At 41.0% G+C, this 26,542-nt stretch overlaps 6 protein-coding genes and 1 pseudogene across 6 annotated transcripts in view; 2 read left to right on the top strand and 5 right to left on the bottom strand.

The window, feature by feature from the left end:
- SLC17A2 (solute carrier family 17 member 2) overlaps positions 1-10,013 on the bottom strand; it is a 73,974-nt gene extending 63,961 nt beyond the window's left edge. Inside the window, exon 1 of the mRNA XM_032463368.1 lies at positions 9,894-10,013. The gene's annotated coding sequence lies outside the window, so the exon portion shown is untranslated. The remainder of the gene's footprint in view (positions 1-9,893) is intronic.
- LOC102503909 overlaps positions 1-26,542 on the top strand; it is a 49,496-nt gene that overhangs the window by 4,640 nt on the left and 18,314 nt on the right. Inside the window, exon 4 of the mRNA XM_006182176.3 lies at positions 11,971-12,310. Coding sequence (XP_006182238.2) covers positions 11,971-12,310 — 340 coding nt within the window. The remainder of the gene's footprint in view (positions 1-11,970; positions 12,311-26,542) is intronic.
- LOC102506474 (histone H3.1) lies at positions 3,829-4,624 on the bottom strand. The gene has a single exon (XM_014557169.2). The coding sequence runs from the start codon at positions 4,292-4,294 to the stop codon at positions 3,884-3,886; it is 411 nt and encodes a 136-aa protein (XP_014412655.1). The 5' UTR covers positions 4,295-4,624; the 3' UTR covers positions 3,829-3,883.
- LOC102506733 (histone H2A type 1-B) lies at positions 5,185-6,486 on the bottom strand. Its single transcript, XM_032463413.1, has one exon. The coding sequence runs from the start codon at positions 5,659-5,661 to the stop codon at positions 5,269-5,271; it is 393 nt and encodes a 130-aa protein (XP_032319304.1). The 5' UTR covers positions 5,662-6,486; the 3' UTR covers positions 5,185-5,268.
- LOC102506225 (histone H2B type 1-B) lies at positions 9,890-10,306 on the bottom strand. Its single transcript, XM_006182188.3, has one exon. It carries the CDS (start codon positions 10,268-10,270, stop codon positions 9,890-9,892), a length of 381 nt encoding a protein of 126 aa, XP_006182250.1. The 5' UTR covers positions 10,271-10,306.
- LOC102503664 lies at positions 10,552-11,147 on the top strand (annotated as a pseudogene).
- Positions 18,231-20,199, bottom strand: H1-2 (H1.2 linker histone, cluster member). The gene has a single exon (XM_006182177.3). The coding sequence runs from the start codon at positions 19,950-19,952 to the stop codon at positions 19,311-19,313; it is 642 nt and encodes a 213-aa protein (XP_006182239.1). The 5' UTR covers positions 19,953-20,199; the 3' UTR covers positions 18,231-19,310.

The raw sequence follows: 26,542 nt of genomic DNA on the forward strand, positions 1-26,542 counted from the left end.
GACTATTTTTGAGATGATTGATTTTTTTCTCTAAAAGTAGATACAAAAACATTTCTAAGAATAGAACTTACTTTTTTGCAAGGCGCATTTACATTTATAAAGGAAATCTCAATTTATGTCTCCTTCTCTGTATCAGGAAATATGAGTGGAAATCACCAGAGAATCTCATCAATGAGAAGGAACTGGACTTAATTCTGTATAACATTATCTTTGTTCCTTTTCTTGGTAACTGGCTCTCTCCCACTTCTTTTGTCATTAAGCTTAAGATGGTATTTAAGGTGGTAACTTGTGCCAATTTGAGGAATTTTGCTCAGTTTTTTTCTGGATCTCTCTCATGCATATGAGGTATCCATATTACTAAATAAACTTTCATTTTTCTCTTGTTAATCTGCCTTCTTAAGAACTTGGAAGGGTAGAAGGAAAATTATTGTCCCTCAATTTTACCTACAGTATGCCGATTATTTTGTGCTCTAGCAGAATAGCAGCAAATGCAGAGAGGCTTTTCTGTGAACTCCCATTATCTGCCTAAAGACAACCTCCAAAAGGAACTCAGTTGTCATAAATCCCTTCCCAAGAAGTTTCATTAACCAGGGAAGTATGATGCTTATCACAGGAAAGGAGACTAAAAGTTGACACCACACCCAGACATCCCTTGTCACAAAACTATTGTCTACAAAAACTGTCAAGCTAAAATAGGGAATTTTATTTGAGCCAACCTGAGGGTTATAACCCAGAAGACAGCCCTTCAGGAAGCTCTGAGGACTGTTCTGCTTGTTAGAAGTCAAAGCAGTTATAAAAGTTTTTGAGACAAAGAGTTATATGTCAAAGTTACATATTGACAGTCTACATAATCCAGATCCGCAGGTACAAGGCAAGCGGTGGGGTCATTAAGACCCTTTTCAGGATTGAGGAAAATGTTTTCTCCTAAGGTGTTAACCTTGCTGGCACCAGAAGAAAACTGCTCTTTTCAGTCAAAGAGGCATTCCTGTGTCTTCCTAGGATGTCTGGTCAATGTGTAATGTACATGCACAATGCACTCTAAAGAGGGGTGGTGGCCCCAAACGGGCAAAGAATTTTAGGCTTAAAATTTTTCTTGTCCTCAAATTAACTACTTATTATTTATACCTTAGATGATTAATTTCTTGAATGTGTAAGCACATTTGACTGTCCTTTATGATTACCGTGTTCTGTTGATTCTCATTTTGTTGTTGGCTTTCTTCCTTTGATAACTATGTAAGTTTAACAAGCTAATTCTCTATTCTTAGAAACAATGAACAGTACATATGTGTAAAGTTAAAAATATGTGCAGTATATTGTATGTGTATTTACATGCAGTATTGTATATGTGCAGTCAAATTGTAACAATTCTACCTAATAAAACTGAAAAATGAAAAATTTTGTCCTGCCTTAAACATAATTTTATCACTATCATACCTCTCCCATCCTTAGAAGGGCTCGTTCACCTTTCCTGAAAATCTTTTATTCTCCTGTAAGAGGCCTATATACCCCCTGCCCTTTCCCTATTAAGATGGTATTTAAGTCTGAATTTTAGGACACCCCAAGGAGTTAGTCATTTTCCCTTGGGTATCTCACATGTATACATGAGATATACATGTTATTTCTGGTTTTCTCTTGTTAATCTGTCTTATTTCAGGAGTCTCAGCTAAGAACTCAGAAGGGTAGAGGGAAAATTTATTTTTCCTCTGCTATGGCTGTGTGACCAACTGGGTAACAATAATACTGATGGAACTTTTGTGAGGATTTAGTTTAGCTAATGTAAGCAAAGCATTAGAGCAGAGATTGGCACATAGACCTCGTACACAAACGTGATGTGTTTTCAACTGGTGTTGTTACTAAAGAGTCTACCTGAACTTGAGATATTGCCCTGAGGACTCATTTTCAGGTTTTTACCTGCAGCACAATATCAACAAATATGTATGTTAGTGAAGATTAAAACAAAACAAAACAACAACAACAACAAAAAACCCCCCACAGCACTTGAAGTACAAGGCATTGAAAAATTGTTTTGCTTTTCATATGTAACATGTAAAACATGGTTGTCCAAATATGTTCCTTTGTGCCTGCATTGACAGTCTCAGGCTTCTGGCTTACCTGCAGCCTACTCTGGAGTGCAGTTCAAATCTTTATACCAGCTGCCCACTGTTGTGTTAAATCTCCCTAAACCACTCAGTGAGCCATAACTCACTTTGATAGGGAACACTGGAAAGGCTGCTACTAAATTTTTAAGTCCTGATCTTGACTTCCTCCTTCCTTTCCTTTCACAGTCTCTATAACAAACCAAAATTCATTCCAGCCTTCAACAGCATTAGCTGTAAACTTCAGCCTGTGGTGTAACATCACTCTGTGGGCCTAAGAAAAACCCTGTTTGACTGAGGATCTTCAGACAGCCATTTAAAAATAGTCTGCACATTAAGAACCCTCTTTTGTCTCCAACCCAACCTGTCACCCTGTAACATAAAGTAATAGACGCTTAATGCCATGATATTCAAATGCTGGCACCACCCCCAGTCCAGTGTTCAGTACATTTTCTTTCACAAGTATGATTTTCTTCCATGCTTTGATTTTAAAATGCCTGAAGTTTTATTTCTAAACTGAGCACAATCGATGCAACTAAATAATGTAAAATGAAAAAGAAATTTAGAAGCTAAAGTTTACTTCAAATTTTGAAACAACACTTACACTAAGAGATGATACACATCTCAGGAAAATAGCACGTATATAAAGCTATGTGCACCCAAACCAATGCACATTATTCTAACACTATTAAGGAGGGTAGTGTTACCCTCATTTTTCTGATGGAGTAATTGATTTGTCTAATATAACACATTAAGTGGTAAAGCTGGAATTTGAACCCTGGCAAGTTAGCATCTAAATGCTGTGTATACAGAGCACGCCACAGAAAGATTAACAAGGTTATGGATTAAGATGGTGCTAATCTTTTCCTAGACGCTGCACATTTCTTCTGTCAAGGTGCCAAAGTACATGAAAACTTAAAAGCCAAATCCATATTCCTTGGCTGGGAGGGGAGGGAAAGGAAGCAGCAGCCAGTTCCAGCCACTAAGTACACTGTCTGTTCCTTTGACAAGAATGGGCACTTTTTTTCCCCCCTGAAGAGATCTGATGAGGCCCTGTACCTAAAACAACCCCCCCCCCCCAAGATACATAAAATATTAAAGGTCGAACAGTGTTCCATAAAAGCCAGCAGTTATAAACAAGGAAAGAAAAAAACCAAGGAAGGTAATTGGACTTCAGCAGGGGCCAAGAACTTGGGGGTAGATGGGTCAAAGCAACCTTAGTTTAAGTCAGGAGCATTGGTGCTTCTGACAGAACCCTTAAATGGGTAAAAATCCGTGCCAGGCAGTATGCCTTATACCAGCCCAGAAAAATAAAATGTTAAAAACTATACACAAGAAATATTCAATGTTCCTCTTAGAAGCAATTACTTTGTAAGCAGAAAGCTTATTGAAACCGTGGAATGCAAATAAACCAACTCACATTGAAGCTTCTGTGTATTGTTAGTTTTGTTGTCGGGCGAGTCGTTCCAATTATTTTAGCAAGGTTTTGTCAATTCCCATCAGAGGTAGGCAAAGGAACTGTTGAAATAAGGAATGAAAAGCAAGTCTTTGCATTTGGTGGCTGTCATGATCCTCAGCATCCTGTATTGTTGTAAAGTTAAAGACAGCTTGTAAAATAGTGTGATATAGCAGGATTTACCTAACCCCAAGAGTATTTGGGGTGTGGGGTGGAATCCTGCCGTACTCCATTTTTGGTTACTCCCTTAAGGCACAGCTCTTCAAAGTGAAGTTGTAGGTGGCTCTGAAAAGAGCCTTTGGGTTTAACGGTGGCACTCGGTTTTAACGGTTTACGCCCTCTCCCCGCGGATGCGGCGCGCGAGCTGAATGTCCTTGGGCATGATGGTGACGCGCTTGGCGTGGATGGCGCACAGATTGGTGTCCTCGAAGAGCCCCACCAGGTAGGCCTCGCACGCCTCCTGCAGCGCCATCACGGCCGAGCTCTGGAAGCGCAGGTCGGTCTTGAAGTCCTGCGCGATCTCGCGCACCAGCCGCTGGAACGGCAGCTTGCGGATCAGCAGCTCCGTGGACTTCTGGTAGCGGCGGATCTCGCGCAGGGCCACCGTGCCGGGCCGGTAGCGGTGCGGCTTCTTCACGCCGCCCGTGGCCGGCGCGCTCTTGCGGGCCGCCTTGGTGGCCAGCTGCTTGCGCGGCGCTTTACCGCCGGTGGACTTGCGGGCCGTCTGCTTGGTACGAGCCATAACGAAACACCACAAAGACCGTTCACAGACGCCGGTGAAAGACACTCAGCTCTCCTCCTTTTATACAGCCAGACCATCGACTATTGGGCCCAAGACCATTCAAAAGTCCCCGCGCCCTCTCCGGATTGGTCCATTTCTGTGCCTGGCTGCCCGGATCAAGAGCTGCCTTCAGGTTGGCGAATGAATACTAAACCCTGTCCTTTACCACAGCGACTTTAACGCCCTGACGTCATTTTATTTACCCGTTCTCTTCTATATCCATTGTGGACAGAAACCTTTTGAGATCTTTACAAATGTACAGCAAGGCAATTACACACAAACAACGCAGATATCGTCAAATAGATTTTTAAAAAACCCTGCAACAACTAAAGGTAATTTGGAAGTTTTTTTAAACATGTGGGTTGCATCTAAAGATACTCAATTTTATTGGGTGTGGCACAAGTATTGTGGACGATGCTTTTGACAAGAGCGGAGTATCAAGGATCTGTAACTTACTCTCAATTGCTTCAGCGAAATGTGTAATGCTTTTTAAACTGTTAAATCTAGTCGCGGAAGTCTGGTGTGTCCCGTAACTTCACCAAAAATTGACGGTTAGTTTTTTAAGACTCCAGCGCCTTCGACTACCATGCTTTCCTTGTTCAGTTCGAAAAACGTTCCCAAAGTCACTACAGAAAGAGGGCAACACTTCTCTAACTGGAACCCGATTCACTCACTTTATCTGGTTTACAATAAAATCGTGTGGCTTGTTACAGCTAACTTACTCTTAAAGACTTATTGGGCCTAACGATTTCCCCTGGGCGATTCATTTACTCGTGATTTTTCGCTTGGTGTCAGAATCTTAATATGGGCAGGATAAAAAAGCGTTAACAACTCTTCAAAAGGAAAAGGTGGGTGGCTCTGAAAAGAGCCTTTGTAAGACTTCGCTTTTTTGGATAATGGACAACAAAAGTGTCGTACAAAAAAAAATCAACACTTTACTTGCCCTTGGCCTTGTGGTGGCTCTCTGTCTTCTTGGGCAGCAGCACAGCCTGGATGTTAGGTAGGACTCCACCCTGCGCAATGGTCACGCGCCCCAACAGCTTATTAAGTTCCTCGTCGTTGCGGATGGCCAGCTGCAGGTGGCGTGGGATGATGCGCGTTTTCTTGTTGTCGCGGGCCGCGTTGCCCGCCAGCTCCAGGATCTCGGCCGTCAGGTACTCCAGCACCGCCGCCAGGTACACCGGCGCGCCGGCCCCAACCCGCTCCGAGTAATTGCCCTTGCGCAGCAGGCGGTGCACTCGGCCCACTGGGAACTGGAGCCCTGCCCGCGAGGAGCGGGTCTTGGCCTTGGCGCGGGCCTTACCACCCTGTTTCCCACGTCCTGACATTACTAAAAGCGACAGGCCGCAAAAGCTCCAAAAAGAAACACCAACAGAATAAAATGAAACCCACGGCGAGAGAATTATTTATACTAACTGGAGGTAGGCTGTGTGCAACTCTCCCATTGGCTATTATCAAAGAACCAATGGGAAAGCAGAACCTGCATCCTTCATTTGCATATAAAGCTATCTAATGTGAGTTTTGTTTGTTCCAATCTCACTCAGTCTGATGGGCCTTTAGTAATAATTGCGTCTATTTCGTTTCCTTAAATAGAGAAATGCAATCAGAAGCAGGAGTGATTGTTCTCATTGTTCTGATTTTCGGCTACTGGAATTGTGATTTATTACTTTTGGAAAGGAATAAACACGGAACAATTTCTAAACAGATATTTAAGAGGTGGGAGTTTCTATGACAGATGTTGCTTTGACCCTTCTAACTCTTGCAACAGAAAAGGGAGAGAGGAGACATAATTCTTTGTCTGGCCCAAGCCTTCTTAAACTATCTGAACAATGAGAACTGAAGGCAAGAACGAGACTATCAAGTCTTCTGTTTTATTCATCTTACCTAAGATGCCTTCCAGGATCACCTGGGAGGTATGCAGAGCGAGTACTGTCCTTATTTTAGAGATCGAGAAACAGAGACCCAAGTTTATGTTCCTCAAGGTAACACAGAGTTAATGGGACCAAGGACTTCAAACTCCTGCTGGAAAAGTCTTTGTCATTATTCCCCAGTGCCACTCCCAACCATCCTACCCTCCCCCCTCCTTTCTCACTTATCTTTGTCACTGGGCCACCACACAAAATTCTAATTACTTCAGAAGACTCCCATCATCCTCCATGTTATACTGGACCTCTTGTGGTTAGAGTGCTGAAAACTTTGCAGCACATAAGTATATGGATCTCAGGACTCAGGAAAAGAAAGAACAAAGCACCCCTTAGCATAGAAATATTCAACATGAGATTACAGCATATATTATAAAACACTATTAATATTACTACAGGGTGTGAGAAAATAGTACTCTCAATCCAACTCTGTCAAAGAACCACATTTTGATCCAGGGAACCTGGCAGGAGAGTAAAGATGCTCATCTTCTGTTTGGTTTTACCTTCTCTGAAGTCTGACTTAATGATTTTTTTTCTCTGAACAGTATACAGTTTCCTTATTATTATCTTCACTATCAACAATAATAAACATTAATACCCATTGATTCAGTGCCTTTGAAATGTTTCAAAACCCCTGATGGGGATGTAAAAAGAAATCTCAGATGTTATCTCAAAGACTATACTTTTAAAAAAGAGTTGGTGGGGGGTTGGGTAGAGGGCAGGGCAAGGAGTGTATACCTAAAGATTAAATAGTAGAGCATATCCTGCATCCAAAAATGAAGGTTTTTAGCAATAATTATGAGTCACATGGAGGAGGAGAGTAATCACTGTGAACTATAAGGGTCAAGAGAATCATGAGATGTACATTCAGCACTTATTCAACATATATTTACTAAACACATGCTAAGTGCCAGAACCTAAGTGTTCTAGGCAGTGAAGTAGTGCGCCCTTGTAATTGTTGGATAGGGAAAATTCTACCCTTCTAGGTTTTTCCAGCTGGTCTAAGAATTAAGTTGACATAAGACAGATTAACAGGAGAAAATCAAATTTGAGAGGGGAAGGGCATAAGAAAAAAAATGAGGCTTGTATGCCATCTAAGAGAAAGGGGTAGAGGCTTGGGACTTCAAAGGGTAGGAAGGCAATCTAAGAAGATGAATAAGCAAGTGTTTTGTAAACAAATGTTTGATGGGCCAAAGAATGTGACACTCTGAGAGGAATTTTAATCAACGGTCTTTGCTCAGTTACTCCCTGTCAACAATATTTAGTTCAAATTATTCTATAGTTATCTGTGGTGATAAATCCCTTTCTGAAATGGATCCTCTACCTAAACTCTTTTAGGCTTTTTAGGGGGGAAGGTCAGAGTTTCCTCCTGTATCTCTTGGGCCTTGATGGCTTTCAACTGGAAGTAATCTGCATGCTACGTGGCACCTCTTGGGAAGGCCTGCCCTGAACTCCAACATTGTCATATCAATTTACTTATTAGACAGCCAAAGAAACTAGAAGGGAAGAAGGGGAATTGTTCCTGCTCCTACAGAGGCCACATGGGGATCCTGGACCTCCACCTCAACCCAGCAATAGGAGACACTTCTTCCTTGTCAGTGTCAAAGGAGGTTGGGGGAGAAACTTGGCCTGCCACTCCCACCTGACAATGAGGCAATGCCCCTCCTTCTACCCCAGGCATAGGGAGGAGTCTCTTAAGACCAAAAGTTTAAAAAAGATTGAGACTCACCCAAAATGTTGTTATTTTTTAAAAGGTACTCTCATACTATTAAAGAGGGAAAATCTCCATTTTAAGTGAAAAATAACATATTGAGACCCAGATGACACAGATGTTAGAACTGGCCTACTAGGTATTCTAAACCAGCCATCATAAAATACTTAAATGAGCAAAGTTGGTGTCTCGTCAGAATCAACTGGGGAGTTTCACGAATTTTATTTCTGGCTTCTCTCAAGTACAGGTATCTGAATTTTTTCTTTTAAATTTCCCATTCACCTGTTAAAGATCAACCAGCTATCAGCACAGATGTCAAAACAGCCTAATTTTGAGTTTAGGAGGCCCAGGTTTTGGTTTGGGCTTCTCAACTGAGGCTATACTTTAAGGTAAAATATCAACTATCAGGAATTAAGGAGAGAGAGAAAAGTAAGGAAGGCAAAAGCAAGCAAGCAAGTTAACAGTTATGAAGAACAAGATGAGGAAAAAAATAATCCCTACCTCAGGAGATCATTCTGAAGAGGCTGAGAATAATATTACTACCCAGACCTCACCCCTCCAGGGGAGAACCTAAGGACTTTAAGGATTTTAAACTGCAGCTTGAGTCCAAAAAAATTTTTTTCCCCTGGGGATGGGGGGAGAGGTTATGATCTCAAAAACAAAATTTTTGGTTTCTAAGGCAAGCTTCTCTTTCACAACTGTATTTTGCGTGTACTGAGATAGGAAATACTTCTTAAATAGCAGTCGACTGATTTGTGTGGGATCTGGGAAAAGATTAAGTTTTCTTTTAAAAGTAGTCTGTCCCTTTCGAGAAATTCTACTTGAAGTTTTATTCATCAAAACACACAGTTGTGTATGTCACCTACAATACTCTGCTCGTAAATTGAGAGAAAATATTTTTCTTCTCTTTGAATACGCAGTCAACTGCTGGCTCTTTTCCCAGCTTCTCTTCCTCTCCAACCTGGGACCTAGACCAGCCCCACTGACTCTTCTTCCTCAGCCAAGGCCCTTCCTGTTGGGATTATTTGTAGATCCGCGGGTTCCTTAAGAAAAACTAGCACAACTTCCTCTCCAACTGAGGCCCCCCGGGTCACTGACAAGGTGGCGCCAGACTGGGAATGGCGGGAAATTCAAATCTTTTGTCCCTCCTAGAGCCCATGGAGTGCCACCCTCACGAACCCTTCTAGTAGCATTCTCGAACGGTAAATCATCCAGGAAACGGGAGCCCAAATTTCAGGGATGCAGGAAAAATGGAAAGGACTTTAGGTAGGCTGTTACCACCGGTAAACAATTCTAACGCAAAATTAGTAAGTTCCAACTGTGCACGAAGATTTCGAGGTAATGTCTCCAACAGAAGGGCCTACAGCAACCACAAATGATTTTGTTGTTTCCCCAGTGCCGGGGTGAGTTCAGTTCCGGCAAGGAAATGCCCCTACGTGTCCTTCACGAAGCCAGGACATCTCCAAGATCCCTCAGACTCCTCCCCCTCCTTAGGGCAGCTTCAATAATCATTCCGAGGGTCTCTACTCTCTCAGATTCTAACCCATTCATTACCCGTCAGAGAAATTCCAATCTCCATCAGAAACTTTAAAGGGCAGGGTGGGGAGGAGTGCGCACTTTGAACAGTTTAGCGAGTACCTGGACTTTTAGTCTAGGGAAAACGGAAAATGTGATGTGAAAGTTATCTAGGTATTGCAGTACAGCAGTATGTTTCTCTTAAAAAAGACAGAAAAGAGCTGACCTTTAAACTAGAATTTGGCTCTAGCTGTTAAGATTGCTTGTACTATCAACGCTACTGGAGTATATCCCTTAGTAGGGCAAAACCGCAGTTACCCCACTAAGAAGCAGCAGTTATAGCTCTTCTTTGACAAAGTGGGTGGCTCTGAAAAGAGCCTTTGGATTAAGGAGTACTTCAGCAAACACTTACTTGGAGCTGGTGTACTTGGTGACGGCCTTAGTGCCCTCAGACACAGCGTGCTTGGCCAGTTCCCCGGGCAGCAGTAGGCGCACGGCTGTCTGGATCTCCCGGGATGTGATGGTCGAGCGCTTGTTGTAATGCGCCAGGCGCGACGCCTCACCAGCGATGCGCTCGAAGATATCGTTGACAAACGAGTTCATGATGCCCATAGCCTTGGATGAAATACCAGTATCAGGATGTACCTGCTTTAGAACTTTGTACACGTAAATAGAGTAGCTCTCTTTACGAGTACGCTTGCGCTTCTTGCCATCTTTTTTCTGCGCTTTAGTGATGGCTTTTTTAGACCCCTTCTTCGGGGCCGGAGCAGACTTAGACGGCTCAGGCATCGTTAATCCTAACAGCTCTGGATAAACCTAACTGCACTCTCCACAACAAGGATCAGTGGGGTGAAAAGGCCACATCCCATTCTCTTATAGTTCTGCAATGCAAATGAAGGTTCAAGATCTTGCACTTCTGATTGGATAAGAGCGTATATTTTCATCAAGGGGGAGGGGTTTATGCAAATAAAGGCTCCACATAGTCTTTTTCTATTGGATAGAGGAAAAAACCATATTTTGACCAATCGGATAGCTTACAGACTCGTCTTTGTACTATGTATAAAAGGATTTTTTCTGCTACTTCCTATTTTTACACACAAGTTTTGCTATTTAGTTTCACCAGCTGGATATCATGTCTGGGTGTGGTAAACAAAGTGGTAAAGCTAGAGCTAAAACCAAGATTTGCTCTTTCCGAGCTGGCTTGCAGTTCCCGGTGGGCCGAGTGCATAGCTTGCTGCGTAAAGGCAACTACTCCGAGATGGTGAGGGCCGGCGCGCCAGTGTACCTGGCGGCGGTGCTGGAGTTCCTGATGGCCGAGATCCTGGAGCTGGCGGGCAACGCGTTCCGCGACAACAAGATGCAGATCATCCTGCGCCACCTGCAGCTGGCCATCCGCAATGACGAGGAGCTCAACAATCTGCTGGGTAGTCACCATTGCTCAGGGCGGCGTCCTGCCGAACGTCCAGTCCATGCTGCTGCCCAAGAAGACCGAGAGCCACCACAAGGGCAAGGGCAAGTAAAGCCTAGACGAAACAACGAATTCCTACTTTTCATTAGCCATGTAAAGGCTCTTTTCAGAGCCATGTACGTTGTCACAAGAAAAGCTGGTAACCAGGTTGTGCTGTGTCGGTGGTATCTATTTAGAAAAAATAAGACATTATTAAAATATCGAGTTGCAGATAAATTGGCCGTCCCACGAGCATTTTAGTGCATACCAGGTGAAATTTCTGTAACCAACAAAGGTATTTGCAAAAAGGAGGCAGGAGTGTCACGGATATGTAGACAAAAACAATGTTTCCCTTTGCCGAAAATAAATCTGCTCGCCTTTACAGGTTTTAAATTAAGCAAAATTCATGTTTTCCAACAAAAGTCAGCAAGCGTTGATTGCTATACAGTGTGTATCTGGCATTATCAAATCAGGCTATTTTGCATGCTATTTCAAATAATCCACCCAGGGACCCTGCCACTTAATTTCACATAAGAGAAAAACTCGGCATTAGAGAAGCTATGATGACCAAAGAAATAGGAAGCGGCAGTCCAGCCAGTTTGAAACTTAAAAGTAACCCAATTGTCTTTGGGAGAAAGAAATAGACACAGTTGTACTGAATTCATTGTGCGAAACAGCAGGATTGACAATCTGCGAGTGTGTCAAGAACTGAGAATCTTAGGTCCCACTCAGGTTTACTAAATCAGAAATTAACCTGGTCCTTACATGGCTCCTTTTGCACGCTGTAGTTGGCGATAGGATTAAATAGAACATTTGAAAATTCATTCTTTCAGGTCTCAGAGACAAAAGGGGAATCGGGAATGGGTGGTGAAGTAATTTATCCAATCAGATTCTCTAGTAATAAACCAGTCCCCTACCCCCTTTCAGGCCAATGGTTATATCGCGCGGGACTTTTGAAAAATTGCAAGACCAATCAGAATGCTTCTAACTATATTTAAGGACAACTGCCTAAGCTTGCCTCAGATTGCAGTTGTGTATTCAGTCGTTCGTGATGGCTCGTACTAAACAGACAGCCCGCAAGTCCACCGGCGGCAAGGCGCCGCGCAAGCAGCTGGCCACCAAGGCGGCCCGCAAGAGCGCGCCGGCCACGGGCGGCGTGAAGAAGCCGCACCGCTACCGGCCCGGCACGGTGGCCCTGCGCGAGATCCGCCGCTACCAGAAGTCCACGGAGCTGCTGATCCGCAAGCTGCCGTTCCAGCGGCTGGTGCGCGAGATCGCGCAGGACTTCAAGACCGACCTGCGCTTCCAGAGCTCGGCCGTGATGGCGCTGCAGGAGGCGTGCGAGGCCTACCTGGTGGGGCTCTTCGAGGACACCAACCTGTGCGCTATCCACGCCAAGCGCGTCACCATCATGCCCAAGGACATTCAGCTCGCGCGCCGCATCCGCGGGGAGAGGGCGTAAAGCAGATTTCTTTACAATTGAAAAAGGCTCTTTTCAGAGCCACCCACCATTTCAGTTAAAAGTAGTTGTAATACGGTTGTAAGTCTCGGTTGCTGTGGCGTTGAAGGTAGCCGTGCTGTGAGAAGTAACCGTAGGTGCTTAAGGGCTTTATGTATGAAAAATAATGTAAGTCTATTTGGATTTGATTTACCAGAAAACTGATAATTAAAATCTCAGAAGCATTCACATTTATGACTTATGCAAAGTAGAGTTAAGTGCATTATGTATATATTCGTATAGGGCCCTTTGGCCATGGCCTTTAACTCCTTTTAATCTACCTGAGAACACAAGTCTTAACAATATCTATGCATAACATTTCCAATAGTCCACAAACATCCGCATCTGTCTACATGGTCCACAAATGGTGTACCTGAAGTAGGATTGTAGTTTAGGGCATAGAAACTGACCTCAGTACTCACCACTAAAGGTCCACTAAATAGATTTATATAACAAAAATAAGACTTACCTACGCATATTAAAATCGGATGTGAGATACTTAAGGGTATCAACTATAGTTTCTTTTACCCATGTTTCCTTTTAATACATACAAAAACATCCATTTAAGTGTTAATTTCTTTTTAAAATTTCCACCTATAGAAGTATAATTGATGGAGTAGATGAAGGTTTTCTGAGGCCTAAAGCTTACACAACTGAGTGACTCTTAAAACTACAAACAGAATTACAAAGACAAACTAGATAATGAATATTAATTAATAATGAGAAAACCAATTTAAATTCTACAAAACCAGACACAACCATAGCCATCACAAAGTTCAGAAAAACAGCACATTTTATTAACTTGGACACACTGCTTTTTCATATATTTTTGACTACTCTGATTCCATCTTCAAATAAAAATTATTTTGGAATATTTTGTATACAGTATAAACAGTGGGAAGAGAATTGAGTATTCCTTTTAGGGTGATCACAATTTGTTTTATTCCCTCGATAACTTAGAATTTCAGCTTCAGAGGACTATTGGTAATATCAAGCATGTTTTTCAGATAGTTTTCAAATTTGAAAAATTCTCTGTCAAGCTTCTTTCTTTGTGAGTTGTATAATTTGAAAGAATTCTTTACAGGCTAGCTTCTGGCTCTACATTTCAAGTCTCAATTCTCCACTTCTGCACTCACTCCCAGTGGGGGGTAAGTGGGTATATGACTTCTAGCCCTGCATTTTCTTGCTAGTAATCCAGGTGAGGTTGTCATTTAGTAGGAGCATTCCTTGAAGCCATTCTTATATCAGATTGGCTTAGCAACAACTGAACTATGTATGAGCACATCTGCAAATCACTTTATATATCTCATTAACCCCATGCTAAATATATATTCAAGCAAATTTTCTCTTCTTAAATCCCAAATATGCTCATCAACATCCCAACTAATCAGACAAAAGGTGAATTGTAATGGAAGAGATGATCAAGTAGAAATAAGCAATAGTTTTAATGAACTGTTATTAAATATGTCAACATAGAAATGTAAACAAAGTTTTTTTTTAAATGAGAGCAAGTGGACACACTCCCAGGGCCTTGGAAGAATGAAGTCTGACACTTGAGTTTCATTAGCTTTAGGGTAAACCTGCCTCTCAGCACTGACTGCGTTTCCAGGTGATATATGGCTTTCCCTACCCTCCTACCACTGTGTTCTACTGCAGTGGAGTGCCCCAGGAGTTGAGAATCACGTCTCGGATGACTCTCTAGACTCTGAGATAGAGCACTGCTTCACATGATGCTTTGGATGATGGTACCTTTCTCAAAGAGAGATACTAGGAGGAGAAACTTAATTGGGAGGATATAGAGTCAACTCTGAGGAATGGAAACACTTTCAGTGTGCAGGTGAGTTCACTGGGTCAACTTTATAGGTGTCATATGTCCATTCTGTGCTGAATATCACCTTCCTTTAGGAAGGTCCCTATGGAAGGAAGAAAAAAAACAAACAAACAAACAAACAAAAAAAAAACCACGGAGTCATTGGATGAGTCAGTCTAATAGCTAACATTGATAATTTTCCATGGGTCAAGTACCACATGACCTGATTGGCCTCAATTATTATATATCTCTTGCTACAACACTGAAAGGTAAGTTCTCTGTCTCCATGTAATAGAGGAAATTCAGCCTAAGAGAGTTTAGTAAATTGGCCAAATTCATGCTGCTAGCAAATATGTCCAGGAAGTCTCACACCAAACCCACCCTCTAAATATTTTTTGATCAATAAGATTACCCAGGAATGGATTATCAGATCTAATTTCCTCCTCAAGGGTAACTGTCTTGGAGATTGGGTTGAACTCAAGTTGAATAGGGAGGGGTTGCTGTGGCCTGGCTTGGGCTACATTCTGTTATCAGATTCCTCTAGTCAGAGATCTGATATGAGATGAGGTAGGTCGGATGACCAAAAGAAACATCAGTCTTAAGGATGAACTTCTGCAGTTTATGGTCTTTAGTCTTCAGCTTAGGACCAGGTCAGCATAATGATTTCCTTGGAAACATCTAGATTCTGCTCCAGAGCAAGTATTCTCTTATGTCTTCCTTTCAGTATATACTATAGAGCTATATTGCAGCCACTAGCAGTATGTGGCTATTAAGCAGTTGAAATGTGGCTAGTTCAAACTGAGATGAACTTAAGTGTAAAATTTAACTTAAGTGCGAAATTTGATATTTGTATTCCAAAGAATTAGTAAAAAATTTCAGTTAGTATAAAAAAAAAATCTCATTAATTTTATATTAGATCACTTAGTGAAATCATATTTTGATTATAGTGGGTTTAAATATTAAAATTGATTTGTTTCTTTTTACTTGTCTTAAATGTGGCTATTAGAACACTTTTAATTACATATGTGGCTTTTATTATATTTCTGAGGAATAGCGCTAGTACACAGAGGATAATTATACCCACTGCTCAGAAATTAACTAGCTATGTCCTTTACGTGACCAAGCCTCAGTAATAATGGGACTTACCTCAAAGTGCTGTGACAAGAACATGTTTGAAAATAAACGGAGGGTGCTCAGCGACAGTGCTTGGTGTGTTGTAAATTAGTGCTCAAGAAATGCTAGTTGTCAGCACTATTGGTGTTATCACTGTGCCCTAAATTCCTGTTCCCTTCTGAAATCCTCTAATGATGTAATCCTGTCTTGTACTGTACCGTTGAATTATCAGTCAGCAGTTTAGTTTATGCAGTGTGTATTGCCATTTTGGCTAAACAGCCAAGCTTTGCCAATTATTTGAATATATTATTGCTGTTGTTAATATTATGTTATAATAGTAAATGAATACTGGAAATAATACTAATGTCAAAATAAAATATAGGTCTTATAAACTAAAAATCAAGGCGAGAAGCTCTTGGTTAAAGTAGCCAATTTTTAGATTCAATTGACTGGCTTAGTAGACCCAAGCCAGTCAACTATGTAAAAGGATTGTGAAGGAATGGAATAAAATTAAAGAACATGGACAAAACTGAAGAAATATTGTTGAAGATTGTATCTAATGGCTAGGTGAAATTAGAGATTTTTACAATAACTTTCAGATCTCTGTGAATAAACTCTCCCTCCACCCTTAATAGAGAAGAATGGTTATATTTGTTTTTGAGGAATTTGTTTTATTTAAAAGTAGAAGGCATCTTTCATCTATGCCAATATGTTTGCAGGAAATACTCAATTCTATGATCAATTGTAAGTCTATAAACTCAATAAATTTAGACCCCAAAAGGCATTCATAAGAGATTTGAAGAAAAATTAGAGAATTAATTCTCTTTACTTAGGTTGGTTCCTCCCCTGCCTCTTAGAATCAAGCAAATGGGTGGACTTGAAAGTATTGGAAGATGAAAGGGAACACAGAAGTACACGATGCTATTACTATAAGCACTAACTGTGACTATATTTGGGGTGTCTTAATCGGGTCTCCTAGTTGTTGGAACTTGACCCAGCCTGAGCTCAGTGAGGAGGCCCCAATGGCAGGAGTTCCGATGGCTCAAAGAACCAGTAACTCAGGAGGTGTCAGAAACCCAGATACTACAACTCTATCTCTCATCTCTGCTTTTCTCTGCACTTTGGCTCCATTCTGTTCTTTTCATCCGCTAGATCTCTTGGTTTCTCATACACAGTGTCTAAGGAGACAGCTTCCAACCCCTGACATCAAGTCAACTCAATTTCTATAACTGAATTCCAGTTTTTGAATAGAAAATTTTGATTGGTTCAAACTGGCTCAATGCCCTCTGCACCAATCAACCTCTCTTTAAGGTCAGACACTCTTCCGTTTTTAGTCTACAAAAGACAATCTGTATTAAGACACACTGGCATTCAAACTTTAAACCAAAGGTGAAGTTAAGACGACTAGGATATTTGAGACCAGAAGTCATTCTAGTGTTTCATCGTCCACATCGTTGCTATGAGCCACAAATGGTTAACTGAGCTCTTGAAATGGGCCAGTGGGAACTGAAATGTCCTGTATGTGTAAACTAGATTCCAACGACATAGTATGGGAAACAAGAAACAATGTTAAATATCTCCTAAGTATTTTTACATTGATTTTATGTTGAATGATAATACTTTGGATATACTGGATTAAATAAATTATATTACTAAAATTGATCTTATCTTTTCCCTTTATTTACGTGGCCAGTGCTGTTCTAGAGATTATTAATTCATTATGGATAGATCCCTTCAATATGTGGATATCTTTGATGGGCACTTTATGGGATGCTGGCCCTTAAGGAATCTAAAATATCAAGTTGCCATTTCCAACAGCAACAAATAAGATACAATATTTGGGAATAAAGGTAGTAAGAAATGTGAAGATACATTTGGAGAAAGTTTAAAACATTCTCCACAGACACAAAATATTTGAACAAATAGAAAAATATACAATGTTTTTTGAATAGGAAAACTCATCATCCCCTAAAATTAATTAATAAATTTAACACAATCCCAGTAAAACTACCAATAGGGTTTTGAGGGTTTTCATGTGTAATGGAAGAATGAACAAGCAGGAGATGGGAAGCATCTTAAGTACATATAGAAAAACAAAACAAATAATCAAACAAAAAATAGAAAACCCAGAAAATTTTAAAAAAGTAATGAGAGGGAATTACCTCGATTAGCAATTAAAGTCTTATAACATCTCAGCTTATTAAACATTCAATTCTTACTTTATTATCTACTATGGGCCATGTATTCTCAGAATTGATAGCCCTGTGAACAATATTTAAAACAGTTCAATCTCACCCTTGGGACTGACCGAAAGACCAAAAGAACAAAATAGAAAACCCAGAATGAGTCCTATCCACAAAAATTAGCCTATGATAAAGGTGGAACTTCAAGCGCTGATGGGGTGGGGAGCAGAAGGGAGGCAGAAATGGAAGAGTTAATAAATGATTTGGGGGGGGGAATTATCCACGTATTAAACCTTACACCAAACTACAGAGGGCTCAATTATTTTAAGTGTAAAATTAACAATGGAAAATTACTGGAAGAAAGATGGGAGAATTGTCTTTCTTCGCGTGTGTGCGCTGTGCTCTCAAAGGGAAGTTTTTCTATTCGTGATTATAAAGAAAACAAAGAATAAATTATACCAATTCAATAAGGAGGCGGGGAGGGATGAGTTCCCTGGTCATTACACTAATGCGGGAATTAACACACACCAGATTCGTCGTTGCTGCAATGGTTGAAGCGCTGAGCTGCAGGTCTGCAGAAGCCAGTCTCGGGAACTTGTCTTGAGAAATTCTGTGCACACCAGAATAAAAACAGGACGCTGGATTTTCTCTATCTAGGAGAAACGCCATGAATATGAAAGAATCCACAGATAACAATGTTAATGGAAACTAAAGCCCTTTATTACAGACATCACCCTCATCCACACACACATTTCCAATACTTTACCAATGTATTCTTCGCGTAGAAACATTTGGGTTGAACAAAAATGCACTTAAAGTATCTTCAGTTTTAGATTATCTATCTAAAATGAGGATCGGTGACCGGCCGGCCAGGACAAAATGGCCGACTAAAGTTGGTTTCGATGAGCTCAAATCCATCACCCATTTGTCGAAAGTTACACAATACGAGGGACTGAATGATCCCAGGTCCAGGCTTGCCCTGAGTGCAAAAGTCGTTGCTGCCGCTGTAATTACTTTTCAATGTTCCTTTGCTGCCACAGCAAACCACAATTCACAGAATGCAGGGCAAGGGCGCCTGCAGCCACTCCCCACCCAGGGCTGGATGCTATCAACGCCCCAGAGACACGAACTTGAGTTTCGAAAACATGGAGAACGCCCGAAATATCAGACACATTTCTCTATCAAGCGAAAAGGGCTAACGCAACAGGAAGAAAACAGACTATGGAGGACCGCCACCAACCAATTAAACACAGAATGAAAATCATGGGGTGAAGGAGTGAACCAACCCGCGAGCAGGGCGGGACTTTTAAATGAGTTGTTAGCCCAATCGGATGTCCCTTAAGACTACGAAACTGGCTGGATTTATTTGTGGTTGTTTTCGCTGTTCACAAGAGCGGAGCGGGGCGGGGCTGGCGGGTATCCCAAGTACTCAAGCCGCCGGAAAACGTTTGCTAACAGCTGACCGGGAGGCGAGCCAGAGGACTGTAGGGGGTAGGGGCAACCCCCTGAATTGGGGTCAGGTTCTGCACAGTAACAGAACCCACTCTCTCTCCCTCCATCCCCCCCCAATCTCCCTCCATCCCCCCCCAATCTCCCTCCATCCCCCTTGCTCTTTTCTACTCGGCAGCCAACTGACAGTAGAATGACTCCTGCGCCACTTTAAATATAAAGGCGAAACGAAAGAGCAGGTAAAGCAGGCATGTACAGCTCTTTTTTTGATATCAGTGGTGGCTCTGAAAAGAGCCGTTTTGGGTTTAAAGAAGCAGAAGCTCAACAATCTACTTCTTTTTGGGTGCAGCCTTCTTGGGTTTGGCAACCTTGGGCTTGGCGGCTTTGGGCTTCACTGCTTTAGCTGCACTCTTGGCAGCCTTCTTAGGCTTGGGAGCCTTAGCCTTCTTTGGACTCTTAGCCACTTTCTTGGTTACAGCAGCCGCCGCTGGCTTCTTCGCCTTCTTGGGGGTCTTCTTAGCGCTTTTTTTCGGAGTGGCCGCGCCCGCGGCCTTCTTGGGCTTCTTAGCTGCCCCAGCAGCCTTCTTGGGTTTGGCCGCACCCGCCTTCTTAGCTTTGGGCTTGGCTTCCCCAGTGGCCGCCTTCTTATTGAGCTTAAAAGAGCCGGAGGCACCGGTGCCCTTAGTCTGCACCAAGGTCCCCTTGCTTACCAGGCTTTTAAGACCCAACTTGATGCGGCTGTTGTTCTTCTCCACATCGTAGCCAGCGGCCGCCAGCGCCTTCTTGAGCGCAGCCAAGGATACGCCACTGCGCTCTTTGGAAGCGGCAACAGCCTTGGTGATGAGCTCCGACACCGGGGGCCCGGAGGCCTTACGGCGCGCCCCAGCCGGTTTCTTGGCAGCTTTTTTCTTGACTGGGGTCTTCTCCGCCGGGGGCGCGGCGGCAGGAGCGGCAGGAGCAGTCTCCGACATGCTGAAGATCTAGGACTCGGGTACAAGTGGCAAAAACGCCGATGGAGCTGTGCTTGGGCCAGGCCGCCGTATATATAGAGCGCAGGCGCGCGCTGATTGGTGCTCCAGTCGCCCGGCTGCCTGGCAGACTCTGAGCCGCCGCGGTGCGCCCAAGTTGTGTTTGTTCCACTTCACAAAAGGGGGAAAATATTAAAATGCTCCGCACCAAATCACCCGGATTTGGTCGGGAAGGGATCCGAGAAGCCTCAGGCTTCGTGTTCTCCATTTATTTTTTCTGCAACCACAAAGACTACGCATCCAGGCGTCCCCAATTCCCCCAACTCCTAGGGAAGTCCTGGGCAGTCAGAGACCACTTTCTGTTTTTCTTCTAAATTACCTGTTCGCTCCTTCGCCCCTGAAACTTCTTTTTCTCAGGGGTGGTTGGGTACATGCTTCCCTTCTTTTAGGACCAAAAACGAAATGGTTTCCACCTAGATTTTCACTATAATTATGTTTCTTCGCAATGGAAGTAACACAGGTCCTCTGTGAATTCTGTGTACAGACCCACAGGAACTGTGGACTGGGACAAGGATTCTGGGGCCAGTCCAAAGCAGTTAGGGCGGGATGGAGGGGGTTCGTAAGCCTTGGGGGGTCCTGGATGGTGGGGGGTTAGAGACTTAAATCTTTGATTTGAAGACATTGAAACTCTTTATCAAATCCCTCTTTTACAGACGGGGGCGGGGCACCTTTTCACTTCTCCAGAGGCGAGAAATTGGGCTGTTTTTTAAAAACTCTCAGGTTCCCCTCTGGGTTATGCAAGGCAGGGGGTCTGACCCTCAAGAATAGGAATAATAAGGGAAGAAGGGAGGCCCCCTGAGCCTGCAAATAACCTCCAATAGTTCTGGCAGGGAGGGACATTGAGATGATCTGTTTTCAAAGAAAACAAGCATTTATATATTTATTTTTCTATGCTGCATTAAAGATGAATTTCAGCACATGAAAATTGTAGGTTACTTCCAGTAACAATATCTAACACGTCATGGTATAGAAGGACACTCTAACTGGGAACTCAAAGCTGTAGATGGAAATAAAGTAACTGAATTTAACAAGATACACTTTGACTTTTAAGATGAACTAGAAATTTGAAATAGAAACAATTAGATGGCAAAATTTTAAACAGAAATAGAGGAAAAGTACTAGAACAAATCAATCATTATGCCACTTTTCGCTGATAAACTCACCTCTTCTCAACCCTTCTAAAGTTGGCCGTTTGTATTCTATTCTTTACTACTACATCTAGATGAAAATATGTACAGAAGATGTCAGTCTGAGATGTGATAGTCAAAAGGGGTTATACAAATTGAGCTCAGTGATGAATGAAAAATGAGGCATCTTCTTTTAGACTGAGGATAACGCCATAGTTTCACTGAATGACAGTCATTCAACATGTGGAAACTGTGTCTACTGGTCATGTCCTCTGGGAATTTAACAGCCTAATGAGATTAGTGATGGATGAATTAACAACCGTAGAAAATCACTTTAGACCTGCCATCCGTCAGTGTGACTCTGGCATAGGAATTATAAGAAATCACTGAAAGTGTACAAACAACTAAAGTATCTTCATCATACTAATATATTTTGGTAAAAAAGATAAAATAAGTACCGGCCACTCAGTTCTGATTCTATGTGCAGTGAGCCCGGCTCTTCATCTGAAACTATGCTAAGTGTGCATAACCACCAGGAAAATAGTTGTTTAGAGTCTTGATTACCAGGCCACTGAACCTCCCATCACTATAAATTGGTGTCCCTCTTTGCAAATCAGCAGTGTGTAAATTTGATTTACTGTGATTCAGTTTTCTGATATGATCTCTCAGTTTAAGTCAATCAAATTACATCTCTCTATATGCAAATCTGAAGTCCAGATCTCTCGTGATTAGGACACCAGGCATTCAAAGTCTTGCTCCCAACTTCCTGGACACATGGTGGAGGCCAGAGGGCAGAAAAACAAGTAGCCCTTCTCCAGATCCCTATAACTCGTGTTGAGAAAAGTTAAAAACAAAGCAAAGTTATTTCTTCAGATCTTTTCAAGGTGTACTAGAAAATTCTGTAAGTCCACTTGTGGGTCATCGGATATGCTAAGGCCATGCTTTACAATAAAATAGAACATGAGTCACACCTGTAATGTTGTTTTCTAGTAGTCACAATGAAAAAAGTAAAAAGACACAGATGAATTTAATTTTAATAATATGTTTTATTTGACTCAGTAAATCCACACTACTATTACTTCAACATGTAATCAGTATTTTAAAAACTAAGATGGTTTCTGTTCTTTTTTTCATATGGTAAATCTTCAAAATCTGGTGCATATTTTACACTTGTACAATTTCACACTAGCCACATTACAAGTGCTCAGTGACCCCCACGTGGTTAATAGCTGACATACTGGACAAAAATATTTAGCAAAAGTAACTTCGACTTAATATTTACTTTTTGATTAGGCTCAGAGTATGTAAAATCAGATGTTCACTTGTAGAAGACTGATACATTAATAAGGGTTTTGTTCAGTAGAGATGGAAATGAATTCTTTTCCGGAGCAAAGATAACCCCTAAAAGTTCTGATTGTATCGCCTAATAGGACAGTAACCAACTTTGTATCTGATTTTTTCAGCCTTCCAGCATTCTTTCCTGCCCTGACTGAATACGTATTTCATTCCGCCGTATCCTACTTTGACCTAATTTTGTCATCCTCCTTGCTTGCTCATTAATACTTAAGTCATTCTCTGACCCGTGTGCAAATTCCCCATACTCAGTACTTGTATGAGAGTCACGTTTTGAAAATTATACTTTGACACTTGGTTAGTCAGTTTGTCCTACAGGCTCTGAATCAGAATCTTTAGAAACCATTCTAAAACATTGGAGGATATGCAATTTTTTGACCATTGGCTTTCAAATGACCTTAGAGCCTATGGATGTCCTGTGGAATCTCAGCCTTTCAAATAAGATTGAACAAACCTGTAAACAACAAAAAAACCTATGAAAATGAGCTCCAAGGGAAAATTCAGATTAAGGATGTGGTCTTTCACTCAAAATTGGTGGGCCCAAGATAGCCAGCAATAAATTGAGGGCAGGATTACATATTGCAATGCAATAAATGGTGTGCTCCTATATTTACACACAGTCTGAATATTATGGATTGGCTAACTGGTTCATGTCTTTCAGGTTTGGAAATTTGGTGGACTAAGTTAAAGAAGCAGAGTACTGTATTAAGTCCAAATGGAGCTGGAGAGAGAAAGAGACTTAAATAGCCAGCGAGAAGAGTGGTTGGAACAAGTGTATGGATCAGGGGCTGACAACTGATTTTTCTTTCACTTCCTCCTTCTACCATGCCAGAAGAGGGTTCTGTCTGCTTGTTATAGGCCCCAAGTGGAAGTGACTAAAACTTGCTTTTTCCTGACTCACCAAGGGATGAGGCTAATATTAGCAGCCAATCCATGAGCTTGCCTGCTCAAGGAGCGTAAAGTGTAGTGCTTCAGTGCACCCAGGACCGACGATATAGGACAGCCTGAAAAAAATACACAGGAAAGAACTGTAGCCTGCATAAGATTGTAGGCCCTCCAGTCTTGTTTCTTTGTTCAGCCTCACAAACCATTCTTACAAATAATCCAGAGCAACTTTTGTCTTTTTTTCAATCTCTACAGGCAAATGGTCGACAATGAAACAACAGACCTGAACCAACATGTTTCCCCCAGGAGCCTGTGGGCACCTCAAGGGCTGAGACCAAAGTTTCTGTTTCTTATCCCCTGACCCACCCTCAAAATACACTAGGGAAACCAACAGAGAACATAATAATAAAGCATATGGTAGGACTCAATAAATACATAGAGAGTATCACCAAAGGAACAATACAGTGCAAAACATATCTACCTAATATTTTGAAATTGCTATTAGAACCACGTAACTGAGACAAGAGGGCATTAATAGCAACTTTATTCTTCAGGCTTGTTTTCAAATGACTTTAAATGGTTTCAAAAGTCAAACGTACCCTCAAAAGAAAAGGATTTGTCAATAGCGAGAAGATACGCATCTTTACATCTTTTCAGTTTAGGCCTCTAATGAAGGCAATTATAAAGCACCAGATGCAAACATATATTAGGCGATAGCCTTAACCAAAATAAAGACATGCCCTTACACAATGACTACTTTGGAGGAAACGGGCATATAAATTTTGATAGATTTGTTAGGACATATTATTGCGTTTTATTTCTCGCTCATTACTATGCCACACACGCGCTTTTCACAAACTTACTGAACACTTGTTAAGCAAAGGATGCTAGGAGAGATAAGAAAAACAAAGACCAGCCAAACAAAGTGTCTCCTCTTAAGGAATTAGACATGGTGGGACAGCTACAGACAGTGTAATTGTCACACAGTGTGATAAATCTGATAGGAAAAACAGACCACTGAGAGAACAAAAAGATCAAAACCCCAAAATGTTAATATGCTGATTAAACCTTTGCTTTCAAGGCCTTACCAATCCGGTTGGGAAATTAAGACATCAGAGAAGAGCCTAGAACTGTGGTTCCCAAAACTTTAGATTTCAGGATCCCTTCACATTCCTGAAAATGAGTAGCCCCCACCCCAAAAGTTTTGTTAAGGTAAGTTACATATATATATAGATATTTACTACTTTAGAAATTAAAGCTGAGTATTAAATTTAATAATTTATGTTTATATGATGTTTATTAAATATAAAATTAATTATATTTATTTATAATTAACAAATAGCATATAATATATTCATTTACATTACATACTATAGATTCTCATACAAAATGTATACTATATAATGTTATGTATACTACAGTTATGTATAAAACATATAATAGTATAAAATATATTAGTACTATATATTTATATATAAATCTCTCTATAGTATATATAGTATTATATATATACTTTATTTACTACATATACTACATATAGATTTGTATATGAAATCTATGAAAATGTAATGCTATATATAATATTATGTGTTATAAATTTATTGAACACTATGTGCTAACAAGGATAAAGTCATTTAAAGGGTTTGTGGCTTGACAACGTGCTTAAGATCAATCCAGAGACTTCATTGTAACACACATGCCCCAGACAAAACCCCAAGAAGTAGATTGCACTGAAGTGTAGGTTGTATAAAAATCCAATTATCAATTTAATAAATGGGATTTGTTTTGGTCTCAACCCTTTCCTGCCCAAAGGCATTTACAATATAGGATGTGGTTAGCACCAATAGGCACTAGATGGCGTTCCAAATTAAAACCACGCTTGGCCGACAGCTGATGCTCCTGGCTTCCTGGCTAAGTCATCAATCATTAACTTTGGGTTGACATATTACTCAGAGATTTCAAAATTCATTCGTATACAGTGCTTTAATGGGCAGAAATGATTATTACTTACAATTGATGGTGACAATATTGAGAAGTTATGAGACTGGAGTAAGGCCCCAAAGCAGTCAGGTACGAGGCTGGCTACCACAATTTTTGGAGTCAATAATCTATAAAAAGAAAGAAATTGTCAAATGGACAAGAAACCTGTGGTTGATTTATTCATTTCTCCCAAACAATTATTAAGCAAGAGAACCACAAATAACTACTCTCGTAGTGCTTAGAATAAAGGGGAAAAGACATAGGAAAAGGATGGACAGAAACTGTTTTACGTCCACCAGTACAGTGTAGAGACCGAAGGAGGAAATGGCCAATTTAACCAAATCATAGGAGTAGAAACAGTCGCTTGGAGAAGACATTTCCATTGTGTATTAAATGTGCATAACAAATTCGGCATAAGAACTCCAGGGATGTAGAGAGACTGCATATATTTTATCTTTTTAAATTATTATCATTTTAATAGTGAGATAACCACAATATAGGCAATCTGTGAGAAGATACTGACCTGTAACCTGGTAGGGAGCAACATCCTCTGATTAAAAAATGTCATTGATAATAAGATTATTATATTAGGATATGTAATAATAATAAACATGGTTTAGTCTTGATTACATGCCAGGCACTGTCCTGAGGGCATCATTTATCAATTTTTGATTTTTTTATTTAATTCTAAATAATACTTTATGAAATAGATGTTATCACCTCTTTACAATTGAGAAAATTGAAAAGAGCATTTAAGTGGCTTTGCAGTAGAACTTTGCCTTGCAGACTGATTCATGTGCCTTTAAAGCACACATATATACTCATCAGAAATGAGATAAAATAGGGCAGTTTATAAAAACTCAGGTTATACTAAAGTGAGCAAGGGTAGACTCTGTTGTTTTTCTCGTCAGTAATGAAAAGTATATAGATGGGCAGTTTCCACTGGAAGATATTAAATATTGAGGACATTTTCTCCCTTAAAGTTTCTAAGATTTCTGAAAGAGCTGAATGGTAACAATTGACAAAAGCAGTCATTGCTTTGGCCTCAAACTCTTCCCAAATCAAATAGACGTTTACACCATGGTATATCATACAGATGACATTGTAAACCAAAGGGTATTACATACAGTTTATTCTTAATCTGCCAGTTCTGTAATTATTACCTCCTATGGGTGTCTATATCTGTCA

This window comes from Camelus ferus, chromosome 20 (assembly GCF_009834535.1).
Source record: "Camelus ferus isolate YT-003-E chromosome 20, BCGSAC_Cfer_1.0, whole genome shotgun sequence".
Classification (NCBI taxonomy): domain Eukaryota; kingdom Metazoa; phylum Chordata; class Mammalia; order Artiodactyla; family Camelidae; genus Camelus; species Camelus ferus.